Source organism: Wolffia australiana, chromosome 7, assembly GCF_029677425.1.
Source record: "Wolffia australiana isolate 7733 chromosome 7, ASM2967742v1".
Taxonomy (NCBI): domain Eukaryota; kingdom Viridiplantae; phylum Streptophyta; class Magnoliopsida; order Alismatales; family Araceae; genus Wolffia; species Wolffia australiana.
In genome coordinates, this window is record NC_135841.1 from 6,071,666 (window position 1) to 6,099,646 (window position 27,981).

The 27,981-nt window shown below is 40.7% G+C and overlaps 1 protein-coding gene across 2 annotated transcripts; it reads right to left on the reverse strand.

The window, feature by feature from the left end:
- Positions 1–288: 288 nt before the first annotated feature.
- Positions 289–27,824, reverse strand: LOC144705318 (uncharacterized). Of its 2 annotated transcripts, XM_078577928.1 has the most exons (31): positions 27,667–27,824; positions 27,086–27,202; positions 26,939–27,000; positions 23,501–24,173; positions 23,052–23,239; positions 22,747–22,811; positions 22,589–22,669; positions 21,723–22,513; positions 20,713–20,810; positions 20,442–20,627; positions 20,143–20,323; positions 19,871–20,062; positions 19,756–19,799; positions 19,118–19,174; positions 18,926–19,022; positions 18,588–18,760; positions 18,296–18,509; positions 16,735–16,860; positions 16,558–16,647; positions 16,046–16,162; positions 15,862–15,942; positions 15,661–15,768; positions 9,336–9,505; positions 9,033–9,111; positions 8,883–8,957; positions 8,570–8,667; positions 8,386–8,493; positions 8,218–8,275; positions 7,955–8,140; positions 2,199–7,871; positions 289–592 (listed from the first exon to the last, which is right to left on the reverse strand). In XM_078577928.1, the coding sequence occupies exons 2-30, from the start codon at positions 27,188–27,190 to the stop codon at positions 2,220–2,222; spliced, it is 10,155 nt and encodes a 3,384-aa protein (XP_078434054.1). In that variant the 5' UTR covers positions 27,191–27,202; positions 27,667–27,824; the 3' UTR covers positions 289–592; positions 2,199–2,219. The 2 variants fall into 2 exon arrangements, with proteins under 2 accessions (XP_078434054.1, XP_078434053.1); XM_078577927.1 differs by lacking the exon at positions 289–592 and having other exon boundaries at positions 2,001–7,871.
- Positions 27,825–27,981: the final 157 nt, after the last annotated feature.

Sequence of the window (27,981 nt, forward strand, 5' to 3'; positions counted from 1 at the left end):
TGTTCATTTTTAACAGACAAAAAATTCGCACAAAAGAACCACACAGGTCCTTGTTCTTTGTTCTGTTCTTTTAACAAAAAAAACGAACACAATTTGCATATTCGCACATTCGTACAAAACTAGAACAAATTTGCACAAAGCGAACAAAAGAACCGCACATAGATTTGTGAGATGTTCTGTTCGAATTTGTTTTTGTTCTATTCGGAAAACCAAACGAACGATTCACACAAATTCGCACAAAAAGAACAGAACCATGTCTACTTTTAAGGGCAAGAGGGAGAATGGATATCAAAATAAGAAACATTAAGCATGTTCCCAAATTAGATGCATAAGATACAATTTGCCACATGCATAAATTTGCTATAATTTGTTTTGGCTGAGTACAAGTACCAAGTTCCTCTCAAATGATGGAAAATAAATATTTCAGTTAAAAACAGTATCGCCTTCAAGTCTAGTATCCTCCTATTGACTTGAAATGTGAACATGTCTGACTAAAAAAATGACAAATTGTTCTTTCTCAATTGAATATTGGCTTATCAAAGGCCCTCATAAGGTGATTGAAATATAGACATTTGCTCCAAAATCAATCAACCTGTTCATCCGCGGAACAAAAGTTACGTTTGGTTTTTGGAACTCGTTAGAAACAAAATCATTTATTTTCTTCACTAAGCATTGTTCAATCATGTTTCACATGACCCCGTTTGCCTCGGAAGATTTTTTTTTTGAACTAGTTTCTTCATTCAATGAGAGACTAGACTAACAAAATTCTTGATCATAGAGCTAGTAGCTTGCCCTTCCTCTTTTTGAACACAATTGATCATAACATTATATACTGGAGAAGCCACATCTCGATGGTAGATTGTATGAGACAAAATGAACCAACAATTCAAGTCATTCAATTTTCAACAACATGGAACGCATGGTTTGAAGGAACTATTTAAAGTTTTTGATATCACGCGGAAGTTTTAAAATGAACCACTGAAGAGAAGAACACAACATTTTGCTGAAGAAAGGGTATCATGATTTGATATTAAACATAAGAACGTTATCTTATCTTATGTAAACAACATTAGAAAAACGTAACAGAAAATAAAAATAAGACTTTATGAAATGAAACGAACAGCAACAACAATATGATTGATATATAGAAACTTATAGAAGAAAGAACGTTTAAAAGGAAGAATATTAGAATGGAAATCATTTCCAGAGGTCCTCAGTCCGGTTTACTATTGGACCTAAACCAGTCTGGCAGTCTATGATCGGCCTTGGAGCTTGGGTCTAAAATGGCAAACCCTCATAAAATAAATATCATCAATTCGTCCCTTATCATCATATGTCATCCCTCCTTACCTTGAAACAGAAGCGGGCCGAAACCATTGTGCCTTCCATTTGGTCAGCCATTCCATTCATTCTGTTTGTAATTGATGCCTAACAGATCCGTTCATTTTGTTCTACTCCATTATTTGTCCCCAAACCTTAGTTGGAAATAAGGGTCGCAGACGGATGACAGAATAGGACGGACAGAACAGGAAAAAACAGCATTTTGGTCAGACATCCATCAGAGAGTCTGCAGTTTCATTCCATTTCCGTTCAAGGGGCTGGACGAAACGGATGATGAAATGGACACAGGATGAATGTAAACCTTGGGTAAATCACCAGCAGATGACGGAACGGAATGTACAAAGGCTTTTGTTCTATTTGTTGGCCTGAGCAGGGGAGAATTCATGACAATAAGGGATGAACGGATGATGAACCATCATCCAATGCTTAACCTTAGTCAGAAGTTACTTGATTTTAATCGAATCATTTCTGAAAAGAGAAAACTCATAAAAGAAGTATATAACAATTTCAATCGGTTCGTTCATCAGCCATCGTCTTCTTCCAAAACAAGGGAGAATTGATGGCAATAAGGGATGAACGGATGATGAACCATCATCTGATGCTTAACCTTAGTCTGAAGTTACTTGACTTTAATCGAATCATATCTGGAAAGAGAAAACTCATAAAAAAAGAAGTATATACCAATTTCAGGTTCGTTCATCAGCCATCGTCTTCTTCCAAAACAAGGGAGAATTGATGACAATAATGGATGAACTGATGATGAACCATCATCCAATGCTTAACCTTAGTCAGAAGTTACTGGATTTTAATCGAATCATTTCTGAAAAGAGAAAACTCATAAAAGAAGAAGTATATACCAATTTCAATCGGTTCGTTCATCAGCCATCGTCTTCTTCCAAAACACCACTGGAGGAAGCACTCTCACAGGCTCTGCTCACATCTGGAAGCTGATCAGCGTCAACTTCCATAGAGGCTGCATCGTTGACTGTCGTTTCACCGATAAATGAGTCTTCAACATTCACCTCAGCAATGGGCTGCTCCAGTGAATCCACTGAAGATGAGGTGGCAAGCGGTTGACTCTCCGCTTTGATCCACATGGCATCTTCTGGATGGCCGACAGGGACACAGGTTGCCACGTCATCTTTGACATAAGTGGTATCTTCTCGATGGCTCCCCGAGGCCAATGCATCATTTTTGTACCTAACCATTTCCTCCGCATAAGATGTATCATTATTCCTATCTGATGTCGTAATAACATGCTCGGCCTCATGCTCATCAATCGTGGGATCTGCAGGATCGCCCTCCGGCGCAAAATTTATGATATCCAATGTAGTAATATGCTCAGGCACACTCTCAGAATAGGAGGCATCTTCTGGATGGTTCTCCGATGCATCATTTCTAATCTCAGATGTGATTATGATACGATCAGCTAAACTCTCACCGTGCCCTGCTGGATTCTCCTCTACATGATTCTCGGAGCCAGAGTCGTCAATTTTGCCTTCGGATGTCATGATAACATGCTCTGCTGCATTCTCAGCATACGTGGCATCAGCTGGAGGGTCCTCAACTGCGTCAATTATGCCTTCTGATGAGATGATAACATGCTCCGCTGACTTTTCTGCACACGTGGCATCTCCTGGTGGATTCTTGGATGCATCGTATTTACCCTCTGATGATATGATAACATGCTCTGATGCACTTCCAGCATACGTGGCATCTGCTGTATGGTCCTGCGATGCATCATTTTTGTCCTCTGATGAGATGATAACAACCTCTGCTGCATTCTCAACATACATGGCATCTGGGGAAGGGTTCTCCGGAGCGTCATAGCTGATCTCGGATGCTATGACAACGTGATCAGACACATTCTTAGCACTAGTGGCATCCGCTGGATGGTCCTCTGCATTTTCGCCCTCCGACGAGATGATAACATGCTCCCCTCCGTTTTGAGCGTACATGGCATCTGCGGGTGGGTTCTTGAATGTGTGATTTCCTATCCCTGATGAGATGATAACACAATCTGTTGTATTCTCAGCATATGTGCCCTCTGCTGGGGGCGTCTCAGATGCATCATTTCTGATCTCTGGTGCGATGATAACTTGCTTGGAGACATCTGCAGCTGGACTCTCTGATACATCATCTTTGCACTCTGATGCCACAATAACAAGCTCTGTCGCCTTTTCAGAATACGCGGTACTTGGTGGAGGGTTTTCTAATACATCATCATCGCCCTCTGATGAGATATTAACATGCTTCACTGAATTTTCAGCATACGTAGCATCTGCTGATGGATTCTCCGATGCATCGTGCTCGCCCTCATGTGAGATGATGACATGTTTTTCTGCATTCTCAGCATTTGTCATATCTGCTGGTTGGTTCTCAGCATATGTGATAACATTTTTGCCTTCTGATGAGAAAACAAGCTCTGATGCATTCTCAGTGTACATGGCATCTACCGAAGAGTTCTCCGATGCATTATCTCTGATCTCTGACGCAACTAACATATGCTCAGCCACATGCTCAGCATACGTGACATCTTCTGGGGGCCTCTCAGATGTGTCATTTCTGATCTCTGATGCCACAACAACATGCTCAACCACAGTCTCAGCATATGCAACATCAGCTGGGGAGTCCTCAGTTGTGTCATTTATGATTTCTGATGCCATGACAACATGCTCAGCCAGAGTCTCCGCATATGTAGCTTCTGCTGGGACGGTCTCAGTTGTGTCCTTTCTGATCTCTGATGCCATGACAACAAGCTCAGCCACAGTCTCAGCATATGTGACATCTGCTGGGGGGTTCTCAGAGCCAGTGCCATCATGTTTGCCCTCTGATGACACGATAACATGCTGCGTTGCATTCTCCGAGCAGGTGACATCTGACGGGGATTTCTCTGATGCATCATCTCTGATATATTCAGCTACATTCTCAGCATACATGAGTGCTGGTAGAAAGTTCTCTGATTCCATGACATTATGTTCCGCTGCATTCTCAGCAGCTGGATGGTTCACAGAGTCAGGGCCATCATTTTTGTCACCTGATGAAACGATTACATCCTCCCTTATATTCTCAACACATGCGGCATGTGACGGAGGATTCTCCCATACATCACCTCTGATCTCCAATGTGATGACTCTATGCTCAGCCACATTATCAGCGTAGTTACCATCTTCTAGTGGGTTCTCCGGTGCCTCATTTCTGCCCTCTGATGAGATGATAACACATGCAGACACATCCTCAGCATACGTGCCATCTGCCGGGTGGCTTTCTGAGGCTGACGCCACATTTTTGCCCTCTGATGAGATTATAACATGCTCGGTACACGTGGCATCTGCTGGATTGTTTTCTGAGAATGACACATCATTTTTGCGCTCTGATGAGATTATAACATCCTCAGATACATTCTCAACATACATCGCATCTACTGGATGGTTTTCTGAGGCCAACGCATCACTTTTGCCCTCTGATGAGATAATACCATGCTCAGCCACATTCTCAGAATACATGCCATCTGCTGGATGGTTTTCTGAGGATGACACCTCCTTTTTGCTCTCTGATGAAATGACAACATACTGGACCACATTCTCAGCATACGTGGCCTTTTCTGGATGGTTTTCTGAGGATGATGGCTCATTTTTGCACTCTGATGAGATGATAACACGCTCAACCACTTTCTCAGTATACGTGGCATCTGCTGGATGGTTCTCTGAGGCCGATGCCTCATTTTTGCCTTCTGATAAGATGCTAACATGCTCAATCACATTCTCAACATTCATGGCTCTTGCTGGATGGTTCTCTGGGGCAAATGCCTCATTTTTGTCCTCTGATAAGATGATAACATACTCGGCCACAGTCTCAACATACATGGCTTTTGCTGGACAGTTCTCTGGGGCTGACGCCTCATTTTTGCCCTCTGATAAGATGATAACATGCTCAGCCACATTCTCAACATACGTAGCTTCTGCTGGATGATTCTCCGAGGCTGACGCATCATTTTTACCCTCTGATGAGATGATAACATGCTCAGACACATTCTCAGAATACATGGCACCTGCTCGATGGTTTTCAGAGGCCAACACATCGTTGTTTCCCTCTGATGTGATGATAACACGCTCAGCCACATTCTCAGAATACGTGGCATCTACAGGATGGTTCTCCGAGGCTGACACAGCATTTTGGCCCTCTGATGAGATGAAAACATGCTCCACTGCATTCTCAACACACATGTCATCTGATGATAGGTTCTCTGATGTATCATTTCTGATCTCAGATGCAACGACCGTATACTCACCATCGGATGCCTCATTTCTGCCCTCTAAGGAGATGATACTATGCTCAGCAGTATTCTCAGCATATGTGGCACCTTCTGGATGCTGATCTGCGGTAGATGCATTATTCTTGCCCTCTGAGGTGATGATAATATGCTCAGCCTCATTTTCAGCTTGTGTGACATCTTCTGCAAGGTTTTCCAAGGGTGAAGCACCATTCCTGCTTCCAGATGCATCTTTAACATAAGCAGCATCTGAAGCAAGGCCGTCTGAGACAGATGTATCATTCTGGTCCTCAGATGCAGTGATTTTACGCAGAACAGGATCTTTAACATATGCAATATCTGCTGGAAGGCTCTCCAAGGATGGAGCATCATTTATGCCATCAGCATATGAGGGATCTAGTGGATGGTTGCCTGAGGCTGACACATCATTCTTGCTTTCTGACGTGATGATTATATTCTCAGCCAGATCTTCCACACTGATGGCATCTACTGGGTGGCTCTCCACGGCTGACACATCATCCAAATATGTAGCATGTAATGGATGGTTCTCCACCACTGAAGCATCATTCTTCTCCTCTGACAACATGATAACATGCTCAACCACAGTCTCAGCACATACAGTATCTGCAGGATAGTTCTCTGCAGACGATGCATCATTCGTACCCTCCGATGCCTTATTAATATGCTGATCTACAACCTGGGGGTACATGGTATCTTCTGAATGGCTCTCTGTAGTTGATGAATCCTTCTTTGCGACAGATTCAATGTTAATAATGCACATGGTGGCTGTTGACTGCATGTTAGAGCGTGAATCACCGTGGTCTACTGAAAGCACTTCAGAGGCTGACGTAGCCACAGACGCAACACGCGTTGAATGGTCCTCCTCAGCTGCACCTGAAACATAGCCATCCAGTTTCACAGTACACGTGGAATCTGCGGAGGGGACATGTGAGGCAGATTCATCCTGGTTTTGATCATTTACCAGGTTTTCTTGATTTTTTTCAATAATAGAAGCATCTGCACCTTCACAAACCTGGTGGTCACTCGTGGATCGAGAATCACAAGTCTCCACTTGATCATCCCGCTCATTGCCATCGGCTCCTTCCATCTTTTCATGGCCTTGTGCTGTCTGGGAAGACCACATCGGATCAACTGGTGATATTTCTTGACGTTCAGTGGGATACGTATCTTGAAATTTGGAGACGAATGCTTCAGAGTTTTCACTGATCTCCTGATTTCTGAACATGGAAGAAGAAATGGGAACAATTGCAGATGAATCTTGATCATGTTTTGCGTCAATCCCTGAACTTGCCAGGTCAATTGCTTTAAAATCATCGCCAGCCACATTTTTTTCAACAAATTCCGCATGTTTTTCCCCATTCTTGACATCCTTAAGGGTTTTTGAGGAGCTTTCTTGTGTTTTTACTTTGTGCTCTTTTTTCTGACTTAAGAGCGTTGTGACACCTGAAATCCCAACGTCTCTGCTCCCACCATCCAGAGTGCGTTTTAGACGAATGGACTTCGACTTGCTCAAAGTAGTAGATCGCAAATCACTTTTATGTGTTTCTTGAGAAATGTTGCCAGCTTTTCTTGCCTCCCGTGCTGCCGCTTTCTTGCTTGTAACAGAAACTTTCTTCTCCAAAACAGGCCGAACCGAAGCAGGACCAGAGTCAACAGTCATTGCTGTGCTAAGAACTTTGGAATATTGTCTCCTGCCAGATAGATCATTCTCAGGAGCAACATTCAAAACTTTGACAGCCTGACTAGTATCTGCTTTCAACTTCAAAGATTCCTCAGTATTCAGCAGACCATGGTCTTTAGTTGTAATCAAGGTGGGCCCTCTCTGTGTCTCAGAGTTGTTCTTTCTGATCCTGATTCTTCCCAGAGAAGCAGCAGAGCCCGACACAGAGGATTTCTTCCCACGCCCATGAGCTCCTTCTCCAGACCCTTTGGCAGCATCAATATCAGCCATCTCCTGGGAGCTCGTGGGATCAGATGGCTCAGATGTATCCATTGCCGGTCTTTTGGGTCTCCCTCTTCCACGCTTCAGAGTCATTGAGTGTTCTCTTGCACCAGACGGTGTTTCTGCAGATGGAAGACTTCTGTTGTCGTCATCAGCCTTTGGTAAAATGGAATCCTTGGCCGAAGCAACTGCAATTAGGGACTCTTCAACCTTGAAGGAAGATGACCCTGGTGAATCAGCACGACAGAGTTTTTCGAATTCTTCCTCAGTCCACTGGTCTTCATATGACCGGACCTAAGCGGAGCAAGGTGGTTTTTATCAGTGCCAAATCATCCATAATTTAGTAATGAACTGCAAATTTATGAAAGCCAGACTACCTCACGAGACCTTTTTCCCCTCCCATAATGTTGAGTGTCAAGGCCGACGTCACCTTTTCGCTTCACACTGGAAGGGGGCGCCGCCTCTAATATGCGCAAGGCTTTATACAAGGGCTCCAGGTCTTCATCTGTAACCAGACGAGGGGGCATCGGGGAAGGCTCTTGAGTCAATTTCTGCCATATCGCCTGCCATATCAACCAAGATATCAACGAACTAAAGAAGCAAAGGAGCAAATTAACAACAAAATATAAAAAATACTCACAGACTCCTGCTCTCGTCTATATCGGTCCACTGTCTCAAACACGTCAATTTCAGATTCACTGAAAACCAAGGCATTTCACAGGGAATGAACGGTTTAGAAGGCCCAATTACTTCAAATACAAAAAAGATTCAACAATGTGTGAATTGAAAAGACAGAAAGCCGAATTACCTTCGGGCAAGTATATCGTTTAAAGCATCATCATCTAATACAGGAGCTGCCTCTTCTTTCTTGCACTCCCTAAGGAGAGATTCTAAATACTCTCTTCTATCTTCGGCGCTATGACAATTAAAGAAGTGCATGAAGGCTTCAGTAAGAATATGTAAGCAAGTATAATTGAAGGCATTAGGTTTACCTGGTGTTGTTGTCAAAAAAACCCGCAGTTATGCTCTGATTAGCAACTCCAAGTTTATGTTCTGCAGCAGCGCGTACTTGTTCTTCGACAGAGTTTACCTAGTTATATTAGATAAAAATATGACAAAAGAGTCTCTTTCGAAAATGATCTTCATCATTAAGATGCATTTTGAAGCTAATAATGAGGAAAACAATATTCCTCATTAAATGAAGGCTATTTCAAGTGAGCACTGGTAGATGTTAAACCTAAATTTGGTCCCGCAAACCAATTGGCAAAAATAAAATTACAAAAACTCAAGGTGTGTAATGCTTACCGTCTCAAGGCGCAGCACCAGAACGTCTCTCTTCTGGCCTATTCTATGAGCCCTGGCCTGAGCTTGCAGATCAACCTAGAAAACAATAAAAGAAAATTAGAAATCAAGGCATCAAAAAATGTATACCTGAGAATGAAGGTTATATAATGCCTGAGGATTCCAGTCTGTGTCAAATATAATAACTGTATCAGCAGCTTGAAGATTCACGCCAACTCCACCTGCTCGGATGCTAAAAAAAATAAAGGGCAATTATATTATCTAGGATTGCAATAAAGGAGGTATGTGAAAGCCAGAAAATATACACGGCAGTTCAGTATAATAATCCATTTTATGTTACAACTGAGATACATAATTGTTCCAAGTCTTTCAAATTTATAAATACAAGTAATTTCATGCAAATTGAAATGAAAAGAAAATTGTTATGTTTATATATCCAATAATTAATATGAATACCTCAAAAGAAATATAAAAGTTGATGAATCAGGTCGGTTGAACTCCTCAATAAGGGCTCCACGATCACCTCCGGACGTATGGCCATCCAATCGCAGGTACCGATAATGTTTCCATTGAAGATATTCTTCCATAACATCCAAAAGTCTGGTCATCGTAGAGAAGAAAAGAACCTACATCACACGACATTTTAATCAATAAACGTCCCAAACAATGAAGACTCAAATATACAACCTGACTGATTTTAATAAATGTGAAACCATAATACTTTTTTCGGCTAAATCTAAAATAGTTTTATGTATGGATTTGTTACTCATGTGAAAAATAATTTTAATGCAGAATCCGGGCCCCAAAGGGTAAGTTGATGAAACCTTTATTTGTGCAAGATCAAAGAAAAAACCTTCTTTTGTCATACTATTTGTCGGATATAAGATATACATTGCTATGTCCAATGGGCTAATTACTGTGGGGCCCACTACCCGATTTAAATTGGGTTTATAACGGCTAGTAAAACTAGCCGTTATAGACGGTCAAATTAGCCGTTAATCGGCATGTATAAATACCGACTGTGTGTAAATGAAAAACCGCCTTTTCTTCTTTCAATTCTGCTTCTTCCTTCTACTTGATCATCTCTCTCGCTCACCCTGGCCTCAAGGTAGTCATGCCAAATCGACATGGTATCAGAGCAGGTCTGATTGTCATTTTGTTTAGAGTTTATGTGCTACATCCAGATCATCCTACGAGAGGATCTCGATTGGCAGAAGCTAGGATCATTCCACTGGAGGATCTCGAACACAAGGCGCTATGGCTGACGAGCCGATGAAGCTCCAGGCTCCTGCTGTGTCAACTGCATCATCCGGGCACCAGTTGATAGTCCCTGATCAATGGCTAGCACATCTCCCAGTACTTGAAACAATCTCCTTCTCTGGGAAAGAACTATCCAAGCTGCTTTGAAGCCCCGTAAGCTCCTACATCACTTGACCGAAGACTGTCCAAGTGAAACTCATCCAGATTACCAGAAATGGACCATGGAGGAAGAATTCGTATTTGGATGGATGCTTGATTCTCTCTCTTCGGAGCAGTTAACAAGGTGCACTTATGCAACGTCTAAAGCTCTATGGGCAGCTGTCCATCGAAATCATTCTAAGAAGAATGACAAAACGAAGATTATCAATCTCATCGTTCAGTCCTATACTCTCAAGCAAGGAGACATGGATGTGCTTACCGATTCCAATAAGCTGAGAGATATTCACAATGAGCTGGATCATTGTCGTCCACCCTGCATTGACCCAGTGGCTAGAGCACATGAGGTGACTAATCGCCTCTGTCAATTCCTTCAGGGGCTTAGACCAGAGTTTGAACTGATCAGGAGTCAGCTCTATAATCGTGAAGATGAACCTACATACAACGAGACTGAGTCCACGGCCATGCAAGAAGAAAGTCGTTTAAACTCTGTCAAAGGAGCCATTGACGGCAAAGCCTATATAACAAAAGGACAGATCCAGCAAAAGGGTGATCAAGAAAAATCTAACGAGGAAGACATCTTTTGCAATTACTGCAAAAAAGGGTCATGTCAAAGACAAATGCTGGAAGCTGCATGGGAAGCCTCCTCACATTGCAAGAACGCATCTAGCACAGCAAGGAGAGCAAAATTCTGGTAATACTCTTCCCTCAATGCAGGATTTCCAGAAGATGATGGAGGAACTTCATAACTTGAAGACGATCATACACTCTGGTTCTATCATCGGCTCCACCTCGATGGCCAATACTGGTAACAATGATTTTTTTACGAAAATAGCTTTGTTTACTAAGGATCTAACAACTGCATGGGTCCTAGATTCAGGAGCGACGGATCATATGTCATCTAGGAGAGAATCCTTCATAACATATAAAAAATACTCCTGGTAAGCATGTGCAAACTGCCGATGGAACAACACTTCCAGTAGTGGGAATAGGCAATTCGAATATAAAACCAATTGGTGAACTGCAAAACGTGTTGCATGTTCCAAAACTTTTTGTAAACTTAATCTCAGTACAACAATTAGCTAAGAGAAAAGAATAATGTTCTTCTTGATAATATAGATGCGTATTTATGTCATAAGGAACTCGGGTGGAGGACTGGACTAGCTAAGGTCCAACAAGGACTCTTCTACCTCCCTTGCCAAAATTCTGGACCCTTTGGTGGAGTCCAAACAAAAGTGGTAGCTACTGCCACATCAAAGGAGTCACTCATGGAGATTCTACAAAGAATGGGTCATCCATCTTTCCATCTCTTAAACACATGTACCCTCACCTATTCAAGAACCTTTTAGTGGAAAAATTGATATGCGAAGCTTGCCAGTTAGGAAAATTTAAACGGACTTCATATCCACCGAGTAAATCCTATACAACTAAACCTTTCCAAATAATCCACTGTGATGTTTGGGGACCTTCTCCGCAACAGGATATGCTAGGATTCAACTATTTCCTAGTATGTGTAGATGACTATAGCAGATATAGCTGGGTGTTCCTTCAGAAACACAAACATGAAGTAACCCAAAATATAAAAGGATTATGTGCATTGATTAGAAGACAGTTTGGTGACTCAGTCCAAGGACTTAGAACAGACAATGCCAAAGATTTTCTGAACAATGGACTTCTAGAATTTGTTACTACTGAAGGCATAAGACATGAAACTTCATGTCCTTATACTCCACAACAAAATGGAGTAGCTGAGAGGAAAATTGGAGATATAGTAGACAAGGGCAGAACCTTACTAATCCAAGGAAATGTCCCAGCAAACCAATGGGGATTTGTGATAATGACAGCTACTCACTTGATAAATCGACTTCCTTCTAGGGCCTTAGATTTCAAAAGTCCTCTTGAACTAGTGGAAATGTACTATCCCAACGTGCGATTGAAGACTGGATTACCTGTTAGAATATTTGGATGTATTGGCTACGTATACAATCTTACACATAAACAGAACAAGTTATCTACAAAAGTATTGAAGTGTGTTTTTATTGGATATTCTGTCACTCAAAAGGGATACAAGTTATATTATCCAATTACCCGAAAGTACATTGTATCCAAGGATGTAGTATTTTATGAGAAATCTTTTTATTAAAAGCCGCACGGTACTGAGGCCCATATAAACATAACTCAGTTGCTCACAAGTGAAGCAACACCAACACCAAGTATGGGTACTAACCAAGAGTCATGTGTAGAATTTAGATTAGAAGAAAATGGATTTGATACTACTTCCCCTGAGCCAGATGAAGTTGCACATGAAACAGAATCTACAGATCCGACTCAACACACTGAAATAGGAGTCACGACAGGACAATTGGAAGGGGTACATCAATTGACCCCATATCCAAAATATTATCAGAGGAAAAAAAGGAAAAATCAACAGAACTTGTGGATTTGAATGAAGGGGGAGGAGAAGATAAGCTTACTAATATGGAACCGGATAGTGCTGGGACAAACTGGCCAATTGCCCTAAGAAAGGGAAAACGAGCATGTGTGAAATCTGTCCCATATTCAATGGTAAATTACTTGAATTTTAAGCACGTCTCACATGAATATAAAGTATTTCTCACCACAATACAGGACATTCAAATACCAAAATCTCCAATTGAGGCTATAAAGAACATTAGATGGAAGGAAGCTATAGATGAGGAAATGAGGGCCCTACAACAGAATAATACATGGGAAATAGTTGATCGACCAAAAGACAAAAAAATCAGTAGGCTGTAGATGGGTGTATACGATAAAGTGTAAGTCTGATGGTAGTCTAGACAGGTATAAGGCACGCCTTGTACCCAGAGGGATCTGAAGGAAGAAATCTACATGGATATTCCCCCTGGTTATGAAGACAAACTAAGTCAGGGTAAGGTATGTCGACTTCGCAAGGCCCTATATGGTTTGAAACCGTCACCCAGAGCATGGTTTGGAAAATTTGCCCAAGCTATGAAAAATCTTGGATATAGTCAAAGTAATGGTGAACATACTCTGTTTTTTAAACTCCAAACTGAAAGAATGATTACAATTTTATTAGTGTATGTGGATGACATAATCATTACTGGAAACGATCTAAGAGAAATTAAGAATCTTGAAAATCATTTAGACAAAAACTGTAGAGTTAAACAATTAGGACCTCTAAAATATTTTTTAGGCATAGAATTTGCAAGATCAAGTGAAGTGGTATTAATGACACAACAGAAATATATTCTCGATATCCTAAATGAAACTAAACATCTGAATTGTCATGTAAGTGAAACTCCGATTGAAGTCAACCACAAATTAACCATTAGTGAGAACGACACCAAGGTAGAAATTAGTTCTTACCAAAGTATTGTGGGAAAATTGTCATATCTCTCACATACGCGACCGGACATATGTTATGCGGTAAATGTACTTAATCAGTTTATCCATTCACCTAGAAATTCCCATTTTCAGGCAGTTAACAGAATTCTCAGGTACTTGAAGGGAACCCCAGGACTGGGCATCGCATACAGAAGGACAGGTAAGTTAGACCTTATTCTATACGCCGATTCTGACTTTGCTGGGTCTCGTCTTGATTACAGGTCTACTACAGGATATTGTACATTCCTTGGAGGAAACCTAGTAACATGGAGAAGTAAAAAACAGAGTGTAGTTTCAAAGTCAAGTTCTGAAGCTGAGTTCAGAGCAATGTCAAAAGGAATCAATGAAGCAATTTGGATCAAAAGCCTACTTGATGACTTGAAGATTACGTATTCAAGACCAATTATTATCCGCTGCGACAACAAGTCTGCCATCAGCATTGCTCATGACCCAGTTTATCATGATCGAATGAAGCATGTGAACATTGATAGATTTCATATACAAGATCATCTGGAGCAAGGAATTCTCCAGACAGAACACGTCAGCTCTAAGGTGCAGTGTGCCGACATCTTCACCACGGGGTTACCAACTAAGAATATGATACGATCCTTGATCTCGGGTCGTATTGGAGGGAGGGTAGAGGACAAGGATAGGGTAGAAGTTCCCGGGGTAGAGAGGTAAAATGGGAATGGTAGAGGACGGGCCGAGCTGAGGAGGTAGGGATCGGCCGAGGACGAGCCGCCTGAAGACGCGGTGAAGTGAAGATGATCGCGAGGACGGGGATCGTCAAGGGAGGAGGCGCGTGGATGTAGGAGAGACGAGCGAGGAAGAGAACAACTGATCGCTAATAACCAAATCTCAGTCTGCCCTCCTCCAAGGAGGGTTGTGCTATTTAAAGGGAACATAGGGGAAAGGAAACATAGCGAATGACGATAATGCCCTTCATGTGGGCTGGGGATCCTATCAGAATATGCAATATCTGGTGTCCAAGCTTGGAATGACCAGTATACATTCCTGCGCTTGAGGGGGAGTGTCGGATAAAAGATATACATTGCTATGTCCAATGGGCTAATTACTGTGGGGCCCACTACCCAATTTAAATCGGGTTTATAACGGCTAGTAAAACTAGCCGTTATAGACGGTCAAATGAGCCGTTAATCGGCATGTATAAATACCCACTGTGTAAATGAAAAACCGTCTTTTCTTCTTTCAATTCTGCTTCTTCTTCCTTCTACTTGATCATCTCTCTCGCTCACCCTGGCCTCAAGGTAGTCAGGCCAAATCGACACTATTCAAAGAAAATTTTTCTTCTCATCTAGAAGTCGGATAAGACATTTTGATACGATCCTGTACCCCCAAGGGTATCTGAGGCCTTTTAGCCCACTAAGGGCACTTTAGTCATCTCATGTTTAGGATAGGTTGCTTCCTTTTCTTATAAATATGCGTAGCCCTCTCTTGAGGAAGGCAGTCAAGACTTATAGTAAGATCGGCCTCTTGGCTCACTATCTCGATCCTCCCTGTCTCGGTCCCGTCCCCTTGACCGTCCAGTGATCCCCTATCCCCGTGATCGTCTCACCGGATCTTCAGCCGGCTCCACTCCAATCCAATCCCTACCCTTACCGCTCGGTTCTCTTCTAGTCTCCGACTATCCCCGTCCCCGCGATTGTCAACCCTTCACCACGTCATCAGACGACTCGTCCCTGGCCTATCCCTAACCCCTCTGCTCGGCCTCATCTCCGATCCTTCCCATTTCTCCTCTCTACCCCGGAAACTTCTACCTCACCTCGCTCGTCTACTCCCCCTTTGATACGAGCCCGGAGTGGGGATCGTATCACATTTCTCCCCCACCCACTTTCAACGAAACATCGTTAATCTAGGAGAAAAAAATGACTGACAGTATCCCAATCTCTACTAAATTTACCAAAAAGATTAATGAGAATAAAAAAATTACTTCGAGAAAATTAAACAAAGAGTAGTTTACCCGATGACCAGTGGCCTTTAATTTGGGTAATAAGCGATCCACCATCTCAATTTTGCCACAAAGTCTCACCAAAGGGGGCAAGTAATGCTTTGGTAATAACGCTTCGACCTGGGTCATGGTATAGCTGAATCTTGAGCAACGGTGAAAAAAAGTAGCAACTTTTTATCTGGTGAAAATATAGGATCCCACATAAATACGCACCTCATCAGAATGAAGTTGGCTGAGATATGGATGATTACAAATGTTTCGTAGCTCCATTACGGTGTTATGAACAGTACGGCCCTGCTCATTGAAAGCAATAAGAGTGATTTCTTTTTGAAAGATCGAGCGATGTTATCGAATTAAATGCAGGAGTCATTCACAGAACGCAGAGAGAGATATGAACCTTAGACGCTCCTATAGACCCAAGATTGTCCTCCACCCGCTTCATTAGGAGCTTTTGATATGCAGACGGTTCACATCTAACAAGTCGTTCAATTTTCTCTGGCAATTCGTTTTCAACCTGGATAGACAGAAAAAAATGCGTGAAAAAAATCAAAATGAAAGTAAAACAAACTAGAATATTTTGACGAGAAAAATAAAAAGCAAGTCGGCAAGAATATAATAATAAAATCCAACCACTCGAGTAGAATACTGTAGCATTCTTATTCAAAAAAAAAGAATAATAATGAAGCACTATCATGACTCGAAAAGCAAAAAAAAGAGAACCTATAAATCAGTACATACTTGGTAAACCAGCATTTATAATTTTAATAAACAAAAAAAGAGCAGCACATGCATGGGAAAAAGATGCGACAATTGGTGGTATTGATGCCACGAAAATTACAAATAAACCACTCTATAGGGAAATAAAAAAGAGCAGAATAAACCGATGAAAAACATTGATGTTCTGTGGACCTTGTGTTTAAGCCGTCTGAGAACAAATGGCCTGAGAACCTGGTGAAGACGGTTGATTATTAAAAGATTCTCTTCCTCTGAGAGCAAAGCCTAATGAGCGCAGCAAAATTAGAAAATTTTGGATAAAGAGTTTGCAAGGATAAAATCTTAGAGAAACTGATCTTAGAGAAATCCTACTTGGTCTGGAGCATTGTCATTATTACTTTGAAATGGCTTGTTGAACCATTGAGAGAAGTCCTCTGCTGAGTTGAATATATTGGGCAACAGAAAATTTAATAGAGCCCAGAGTTCTTCAAGATTGTTCTGTGAAGAAAATTACATGCATATTAGAAGCAGAAATCAATAAAAATACTGTTAAATCGACCAGACGAAAGACAAAAGAATCTGTGGAAAATAAATAAAGAATCAAGACTCCTCAGCCTTCTTAATTCATCAGACAGCACCATAACGAAACAGTCACCCATGACTAAAAATTTAGAGCAAGTTAGTAAAAAATAAATAAAACAATGAAGTTAGATGTGATAATTTTTTTTGAAACAAGTTAGATTTGATAATTGTAAAGCAAGACACAAATACATTGGGTAGTAGACAAGCTAGCACAACTGGCCTTAAGGAAAGCATACAGAGGAATGAAGATCTATCAGCAATTAGGAAAAAAAGATAAACAACAGGAAGATTGATCTTCCCGAATAAATCACTGGAAAAACCAGAGCAGGAACGAACTTTACAATCAACAGAGGCAGTTTCAGACCAGAGGTACCTACATTCCTCTGGCTATGAAAAAATGTTATCAAAGAAAAAATAAGCATGAACGTCTGGAGAAAAGCTAACGAGAGTAAAAGAAAACAATGTCGAGTCAAGAATCCACCTAAAATTGAGTTTGACCAAAGGGCCTAACGCTCCTTTTTCAAGACGCCAAAGCCCAAAAAGGATCCAGTTATAACCGTTAAAAGGGAGAGAAGTGGAATGACATAGACTCTTTTTTTTTTTGAAACTAATGACGTAGACTCTTAAGGGAAGATTATGAGTGAGGAGAGTGGTGGCTCTCAAGGGATACAATGGTGTCAAAAGTCATGGAAACTTAAGCATTTCTTCTTTCTTTTTCCTGTTTTCGTCTGATACCTTTATCGAACATTAGTGTGTAAATCTCGCGGAAATTTCACAAAGCATTATGCAATAAATAGATGCCGCTAGGTTACAGACCTCCCACACAATGGAAGCTGCACAAGGAGAACCCTCCCTTTAGGAGACGGCAGCCCATTCTATACAACTTATTCCTTGCTTGGTCAATCACTGGAATTTTCTAGCGCCCTCATCCATCTAACATAGATGATGAACTTTCTGTCACCCTGATCCATCTAACATAAATCATTTGAAAGAGAACGCACGTTGAATGAAACATAAAAAATTCAAAAAATGCAAGGAAAACCAGGAAGAAACCGTGAAATTGAAAATTAAACTTTGTACAAAGCAAATTTCAAGGCAAACATCAGTTCGATGGATAGAAAAAAGGTTCACGAGATCCAACCAGTGGAGTATCCACGAAGAACCAATTTGTTCCTGAAAGTGAAATATATACTGAAAACGGAATAACTCTAGTCTAAGAAGGTTCAAGCCATTTCTCATAGCCAAGACAGTCATCATGAAAATCAAAGTGTCAATTGTCGAATAACAAGCACAGCAATGGGCATCACAAAACACAAAGGAATCAGTGTATTCTAAGAAAGTGAGAATTGACCTGCAGAGGAGTTCCAGTAAGCAGTAACCGATGGTTACTTCGATAGTGCTTCAAGTCTGCGTTAAGCTTACAGGATGCATTCTTTATACGATGCCCCTCATCAATGATAACATAGTGCCAATCAATTTTACTTAGTTTCGGTCTGTCATGCTTATTCATCAAGTATTCGTATGTTGTCAGGAGTACATTAAATTTCTGATGGGCAATCCTTTCCCTGAGATGATAAGAATCCATCAGTGGCCAGATGTAAGATTATGACAAACCATTATGATATTTAGTGCTTTATAATTACTTGAAAAGCCGGCGCCTCTCTTCTGGTGATCCAGCATACTTGATTTTATTTATTCCAGGCGCCCAGAAATTGATTTCCGATTCCCATCCCGGCAGCACAGAGGAAGGCACAACCACAAGAAATGGACCCCGATCGTTTTTGCTTTCGATGAGATAACATATTAAAGAAATAACCTGAAAAAAAAAATTAACCTTTTGAAAATCATAAAGCAGATCTAATATTCTGTTGCAGCAAGGATTTGACTCCTTCGCTCAGTCCACAATTTATTTTCTAGACAAATGAGCCACTGCCTAAAGAACGTAGTAACATCCAAAGAGTATGAAACGTGTAAAATAGACCTGTACTGTCTTCCCGAGACCCATTTCATCGGCTAAAATCCCATTCAAGTGATTATTATATAGGGAAACAAGCCACCTCAGCCCATTCATCTGGTATCTGCACTCAGAAAGCATGGAACAGTGTAGAGGCTTCTAAGGAAAATGTCTTTAAATAAACTGTAAGAAAAAATTGTTTATCAGAACAAAACTCACTCCCTTAGCTTTCCACCCCGCAGTAAAACAGGTTGTTCTTCAATATTCTCTTTCACACTGCGAAAGTAAGTATCATGTCTATCAAAATTTTCATCAGAGAAGAGCAGAAATTAAGGAAAACAATGCGCTTCACCCTTCTCTGGAGAAAGAAAACGTGTTTCAAAGAAATAAGCTATAGTACGTATTTAAAAGTCCGAGATTATATCCAAGCACCGCTCATCATACTATGTTGTTGTTCTAGGATCCATATCTATATATTGGTTTGTTGAATGGGCTCTTTCTTTTTCTCTTTTCTATATCTATGTAATAGCCCACTAACATGGGCCCATTTCGGACTCTCTCTCCTCCCACTATAAGCACCATGTAATGAACCCTAAATCAAACTTATGAGGTTGAGCCTCTTTCAATTCTTGGTTTCTTCATGATTACCCAAGAGGTGTTCTACCCTTATATATTGGTAGGAAATTATTTGAAAGCCCCAACTTTCGGCAATCGTAAAAACATGGACTCCCGACCACTGGTAAGGAAAAGTCAAGATGCAACGAATTGGCTACAGAAAAGTGTCGGCTAATCTGATAAATTTGTCTTGAATATGTAGAATGTCCAACAAAAAGAAAAGAAAGTAGAAGACAAACTACCTGTGCGCCATTAAGTAATACTTCTCGTTGCTTTCTAAGTAATGCTGCAAAGAAAGCATAAGCGTTAAGTAGTCGAAAAAATTGAAACTAGAAGAAGCCCGACAAGCAAGCTTACTTGTGCCTGGTCGCTTTCATCTTCTAAATCCATCGGTGCTTCAGACTTTTCAGACAAGGCCACATCTGATGCATCCGTTTCTCCCCCAAACAACCTGGCTGCAGACTTTGCGTCCTGTATTTTTGCACCGAGCTTCTGTAGATATTTCTCCGTTTCCTTAAGAAGCTGCTTGACACGATCTGATTTTGCATCCTATCCAACCAGAAGCAAAACATAGAATTAAGAAAAATTTAGAGAGAATCTTTGAACGATTTATTGCTAATAAAACGAACCTGAACCATCCTTAGATAGCCTTCCACGTCATTGGCTTTTAACAGGTTAATCTTCTCTCGCTGGATCCGATCTATCTTTTCTCTGTAGATTCGTTCTTTCCTCTTGTGGAACTCTTTAACGTATCTGTGAATGCCCTTGCATCTTTCCCTCTTTATCTTAAAGAAATCTTCCACTTTTTCCCTAAATATTCAGAGTTAAAATTAAAACTACTTAACAGCAACTTTTAATGAAATAACATTCAGCAACTATGAGTAAAATTATAAACGATCAAAAAAGTTAAAATTTATAAGTTACATACTTGTGGGCTTCTAACTCGCCAAAGAAGTCCTTTTCTCTATCTCGGATTCGTTTTTGCCTTTCCTCCTTCATCTTCTGTTCAAACCTCTCCAACTGCTTTATTTTCCTTCCATGTCTATATTTCTTAATGGACTTCAGATGTTCCATTTCTGATGAAATGGGCTTGAAGAAATTTCTCAAAAAATCACTGAAATAGTAAAAGAAAAAGGTATCAAAGAAAGACCGGTCTTAATCTTTGCCAAAAATAAATCAATTTCAAGGTCAGATGAGACCTCCGTAACCGTCGTTGTATCTGAAGTAACTGTATCTTTTTCAACTCAATGACGCTTTTGGTCTTAGCAGAAATATTTTCGGACGCATTTACACTCTCCTGTTTAAAGACGAAAAGGAAATAAGGAAAATAAATTTGGACATGTAACAGCGGTGAGGGACACAATTAAGACACCAAAGAAACCATCCATAAACACAATCGGAACGAAACAAAGAGATTAAAGAAAGAGCCTATTTAACTTGATTTCCCCCTATCATTACCGCAGAGATAAAAATTGGAAAGTAACCCAAACGCTGGGTCTTGAGTCCTCCGGGAATAATTCAAAGGAATCACCTGTTCTCGTTCTTTCGTTCTAGTTGTCATGCTATTTTACCATTTCTACTGCAGTTTTTTATTATGATGTAAGCCCGTATTTCTTTTTTCCAAGAACCTCATCTACAGGAACTCTCCAAAATCATCTGCCACCTCGAACAGAGGTAGTGTAAGTGTGACCTTTAACTCATGATACTTTGCAATATCTTCTGAGAGACATGTTCGGGTTTCTGTACACCAACCTATTTGCGTCCTTCATTGACCTCCCACTCATTTTTTAAATCTTATAAACTTCCAATCATATTTGAAGGACCTAGCCCCATCTGCCAGCCGTCCAGGCAAATGCGGTTAGAGAAGATCTAAAAAAAATAAAACGAAAGAAAGCAAAAATAGGAGATTTTTTTTGTATTTAAATTTGTAATCAAACGACCCTCACACTGTGCTTAATTCATTTCAAATAAGATTCATGGGTAATATATCTAAGATACCTTAGTTTCCTAAATTTATTATCCCCGAAGTGGGTAAACTACAAAACGCAACGAGCAGTAACACAAAACATTACTTAAAAGAAGCGTAAACCTATCCAAGGGGTTAAAAGGAATTGCATCAGATTAAACTTTCTTCTCCTAGCAGTAGGAGATATTAAAATCAACTTCACTTAAGAGTTTCTTATAAAAAAAAGTTCACTCAAAAGTTTACCTTTAGCTTCTCGAAACACAGGGCAATCTGCTCCCCTGCTTTCCGCTGATTTGAGCTCCATTTTTCTTCTTCAACACGCCTCTTTTTCCGTTCTTCAAAGATCCATTTTTCTGAGGTAGTGAATTCTGGAGGAGAAACATGCAGTTCATCGGATTCTATGCTGCTGCTTTCATCATCGCCCTCCGTCAATCTCTCCGTCGCTTGGACAAAAGTTCCCCCTCTTGATGTGTCATCGTAGATGACAGTTTTCATCCCAGAATTGGTCTGTTTCATAATTTCGGAAGTCTTCTGACCATTTAATTCTGGCACATTCTGAAGCTTTTCATCATGAATGTCTCTTAAACGGTTTAATCCTGTCGTCAAGTTTTCCATGGCCTTAATTGTGAACGGTGTTGAGCTTTTGTTACCAACCACGCTGGCCTCTATGATTGGAAACTCTGAATTCGTATGTTTGATTGTACTTGCGCCGATACAGGCAGCCTTATCCTGTTCTGTAGAACACAAAACTATACTACTAGGGCAAGGCAAGGTGAGTTCTGGTCTCAGAAGGCTGTTCTTTTTAAGAGAAGAAGGTAAATGCTGATTAACCCAAGAACCAGATTGATGTACCTGGTTGGACCCAAAGTATTTGGCAGCACTAGTTGGAGATTCAGACTCTACCTGTGACTTTAACAGCCCCCGTGTTTCAGCATTCAACTGAGAGACCTCAGTTCTTTGCACTTCAACTAATGTTGTATTTTGATTCTTTGTATCAGCATTCTTTGAAGAAGATTCTGTTTCCGTGAGGCTACCTGGAGAACAGACGACCAAAATTTTGTTACGAAATCACGTCTAAGTTTTAATATATAATTTGACTTTAGAAGAACCTGCACTCTCTGGATTGTGGCCATGTTCTTGTGAAGGCATTGACTTTCCTCTGATCTCGATTGACCCCTGGTGATTTCCATCTGTATTAATACCAGGTCTCCATTAAGAGGTGGACGAAGTCATTGATTACAAAGTCAACACACGAAAGTCAACTCGCCTTCCTTTGGATATCTCTCTCCCAGGGCAATTTCTAGATGTAGCTTCCTTGGGGGGACATTATTCCTGAGTAAAACCAGTAACTATTACGGCCCAAGATCAATACTGTGTTACAAAAAAATAGAATGTCCCTTATGGCTATAATTCAAATAAAATTGAGGAATCATGGGCAGATTTATTGTTGAGAAGAATTCACGAAACAATTGCTGTAGAAATAGAACCTTTAATCAGTTTATTCAAATAAAAGTAAACGTAATGGAAATCAGTTTATTCAGATAAAATGTGCGCAGCAGATGAGTCCAGTGCCTGAAAGCTAGAAATACTAGGCATTGGGCTCTAAGCTGCTTCAGATGGTGCTCCTTGAAAGGCATATTGGAGGCAGAAGGCTGAGATGTTGTGGCTTCACCAACTTCTTTCGTGATTTTCTCTGTGTTCGGAATAGGAACGGGTTTTGTGTCAGCAGTATCCTTGAACTGCCTCCTTATTTCACTTCCCTGAAAACATAGGTGCAAATATTATCGTAAAAATATGTGAACAGAAGATATGAGATAGTAGTTATAGATTTGATCTTTATGCACATTTCCTCGGAAAATATCGGACACAGAGAACAGTACGCATCAGAATGTTCAGAGAATACTTTATTGTTCATTTTTTTATTTTTTTTGAATGAAATTTTTTTATTAAACGAAGACTTAGAGCTGTCTGTTGTAAGCCACTTTTATTAAACGTCAAACAGTTTCCAAAAGGGTGAATACCTGTTCTCTTTGTGCAGTCTGTTGTAAGCCAGGGAGTGAGTTTTCTCCACCTTTGACAGGACGGAGACTTAGAGAAGCGGTTCTTCCACTTGGTTTGCTTTTCAACGAATTAAATAATGTGCTTGCTGAGTCAGACTGCTGGGGATCGTCCCCAAGAATCTCGGAAGATTCTTTTGACTCAGCCCTTTTCCTCTTTGCATTACTTTTCTTCTTTCTCTGAGCCTGCACATCAGACGCTGCGGAGTTGTGTCTTTCCTGAGAGTTTCCAGATCTGGAGTCCTCCATGGGGAGACTAGTTGAACTTTCATGTTCCAAAGACTTGCCACTCTTTGGAGATTGAGTCGGAGGCCCTCTGTACATTAAATCACTCCTCAAAAGTTCAGTTTTGGCAGTATCGCTCGGGCCAGTTGCTTCTGTGAAATTCTGAGATGTATAATTGGGTGCAGTGCGGTTAAAACACTCATCCTTGGCAACACTTGTCTGCGTAGAATGCCACATACTGATTCCAGTTTGCTTCTGAGCCATGCCGAATCCCACACTTGACTCTGGTGCATTGCCAGCAGTCTGCCTCAGACGAGAATCTCCCATTTGAGGTACAGTGCCCAAGGACAGATGAGACGACTTCAAAGCTTCAATGTCCAACCTGTGTTGACTGATGACGGTTTCCATTGCCCTGAAAAGAGAAAACGATCATTGCGAAGATTGACAAAAGAAGAGGTAAAACAATGATGAAGCAGTGGAAGGATCATATTCTTATAACTCATAGTCAAGCAAAAATCTGATCAATGACAATAGAATGGACAAAACTGAATAGAATAAGGAAGAAAAGAAGTAATTTTTTTCTCATATTAAATTTCTGTGCAATTGATACATGTTTCTACCTTCGCCAGATAATATAGCAAATAATCAAATAAGCAAAGTGATATCCAGTTTCGACATTGTGCAATCCCGATAATGAAAGATGAGAATCATTGAATTGCAAAAAAAGAAGTGTTATGTTACGAATGCATAATTCTCACAACTTCAAACGGAGTCTGCAACAATACTGTAAGGTTACAAAAAATACAATTACTCTCAACATCATGATCTAGATATTTGACCAATAAGGCACCAATACTAAATAATATTATACTGAAGACTAAATGGAAAGGTACACCAATGATCATTGTCAATTAATGATACGCTCCTATACCCCAAACATAATACAATTGCTCCTAGAAACATGGTCTAGATATTTGGTCAGCAAGGAACAAATAGTAAATAATATTACTCCAAATACTAAATGGAAAGACGCACAAATGATCTATGACATAAAATCATACGATCCTATACCCCCAATGTATCTTCAGCACTACAGCCCAGTTAGAGGACTTTGACCATTTGCTATGTAGGTTAATTTACTCCTTTCTCTTTAAGTACTGGTAGCCCTCATTTAGGAGGGCAGTCAAGATTGAAGGTAAGTTGCCACTTGGTTAATTGCCTTATCCCTCTCCCTCTAGATCCCATCCCCTCAACCACCCAGTGATCCTCTGCCCCACGCGATTGCCTCACAGGATCTTCAGCCGGCCCACCTCCAATCTGATCTCGCCCCGTCCGATCGGTTATCTCCTGGCCTCTGATGTTACCCTTACCACCGATAGTCAACCATTCACCATCCTTGGTCGATCCTATCCTCCTTCATTCCACCTCTCCATTTTCCCCTTCCCCAATACCATCTTCCACATAAAATTGGAAGATGATTAGTCATTCCCTAATCCTGGCATTCCCAATTTTACCGTCTTTTTTTCCTCACTTGTGTAAGTAGGGTGCTTAAATAAATGACCCATATGCTTTCATTTATATTGTAAGGAACTTGGATAAGTGGGCACGTAATATAAGTGGTCTGCGAGGGGAATACCTTAGGTTTAGCAGGCCATGGCCCACTTGCCTTAGCTGGTAATTAAAAGAAATCCTAAATATATCTGCATAGTTCTGGGCAGAGCTGCAGACTGGCAGACTCTGCCCCAAGGGAGGCCACATTGTGCAAAGGTGGAGAGGTTGAAGAAAGAGAAAGATAGAACGTACAGTTGGGTGACCATGATGTTAGAGCGTATCACGTGATACGCCCAACTAGCCATTATACGGCTCTTGTATATATTGGCCTGAATAGAGTAATGAAAGATCATCTTTTTGGGTTCTTCTCTTTGCCCTAAGGCTTCTATCCTCCTTCTCCAGTTCCCTCTCTCTTGTCGAGGACCTTCTGCTGCTTCTTTCTCCAATATCTTGGCACATTCCATTCCGGATTTCATCCAAGAAATAATGCAAACAATTCATTCGCAATTAGACTGCCTAATCAGGAAAGAATAACCCAAAGAGTAGAACTTGAAACTTTACGCCCAACTTAACAAATTCACCACGCATTCTGATGTTTACTGGTCAGAAGATATCTGGATTAAGTTCACATGTTCAAGGCAGACTGATAGAGAAACTTTTGCCTAGAAAAACATGCATTTCCTGGATGAGGATCTCTTTCTACAGAACGGTAGGAGGATATGCAGTTTCCCCAAAGCAATTTATGGAAACCATCATTGATTGGACCGATCAAGAAAGAATAAATCACAATGGACAATGGAGACTTGTGCTTCACAACTTGGTAGTGTTCAGCAACACCGCCCAACAAAATTAGAGGACTACTGCACAGAATTGGTACCCCCGAAAAGTCAAAAAAAGCTCAAGTCAACGAGAAACAATATATCGCCATCAAAAATCACATAATACCGTCCTGAAAGTAGTTTTAACGCCAATATTTCAAGTACGATTATTAATGATATCCAACAAAAATAAGTCAGACGCATTTCAGCGGGGATTCTTCAAAGAACAAAACTTAAACGTCAAGAAGAGCATGGAGGTAAAATTCTGAGCTTTCGTCGTCAAGAGATCTATAAGTGGTCTGCAAGAAAGTAGTCAAAACAGAAGAAAATATTTACAATTCTTCTAGAAACGGATAAATACGCATAGGTTCGAATTTCAAAAGGTAGATAATAATGATGCGACGTCATAGCTTTCATCAGAGGAAAAAATAATTGAGTACAAGGTTGAAGATAAGCTAAGATGAAAATTCATTCCAAACAGGAAGCAAATAAAGTCATATTTCCTCGACCATTGAAATCTAGAAGATCTCAGATTTAGAGGAATAACATTGATTTATATGGCGAATTCAGGCTCTCCCCAGACCCATGCTCATTTCGAGGATTAAGCAGCCATCAAAGGTAACGAATCCTTGATGCTGTAATGCGCACTCATTTGTAATTAAAAGATAATGGAAATTTTATCTTTAAAGATATTTTGTAAAATAATTCATTTTTAGTGTACATGAAGAAGTGTCGAGAAGAAACGGCAATAACTGCACGTTCGTCACGAAAAGTAAGATTCCCAGGTCAAATTCAACCAGCAATTCACCTTGATATTACTTGGTAAGGCAATGACTGTTCCTTTCCGCTCATTTTCATATGTTGGCATATCTGGAACGACCCAAAAGTTCAGTGAGGAATCATACTCCAGTTAAAGGTCATATCTGAAAGAGGGGCATAGGTTTCCGAGGCTAACCACATAAAGTTTCGTCGCCAGTTTCGCAGGTTCATCCTTTGATTCTTGAATCAGCTTATGCAGAAACTTAGCAGCTTCCATTTCAACATGCTGAGAGGACGCCATTTTATAAAATCTCTGCAGCAATCGCGTATTTCGAAAAAAGGATCACGAATCAAACAATATGGATCACCAGAATCCACTCTACGAAAATAATAAAATTAATATTATAATTAAATGGCTCCAAGTCTCCTCATTCTTCTAACTACACATCAGGTAAAAAAAACCCCAACCCCAACGCCTAAACGATTGAAAACCCATTCAAGAGTGTCGCGCCGCCCTCAAACCAGCTGTCAACATCTTCAGTAACGAGGAACACGAATCGAGAATCCCCGTACATTTTCCCCGAAATATATGTTTGTTGGTTATTAATTCAACCAGTTCGACAAATAACATTGATAAATGAAACTGACGATACCTCACGGACGGATAAAAATCGAGCAGCAAAAGGGGGCAGAAAATGTCCAACCAGATCAACGAATAAACCAACGATGGGGAAACAGCGAAGAGAGATCAACACAGTCAGGAAACGAGAAACTGACCTGGTTAATTTTGTAAAAGGATGTCCGATTTCCAGAATCAAAACTTGATCCGAGTACAATCGAGCCAAAGCTTAGCTCTGATCGAAGGGGAAACAACAAGGGATCGGACGAGAAGAGTTTTCCAGCATCGGAAGTGAGAACTCCATTCGATTGCTGGAGTTCTAACGCGGGAGAAGCGACGTAATTCTCGTAACTATATAACCTTCGGGAGACGGACAACGGATGACGGTTAACAGTATCGGACGGACATTCCGTTTCGTCCCGTCCAAGTGGTGGACGGGATCGAGGACGGCAGAACCAGCAATAAGTTTTATG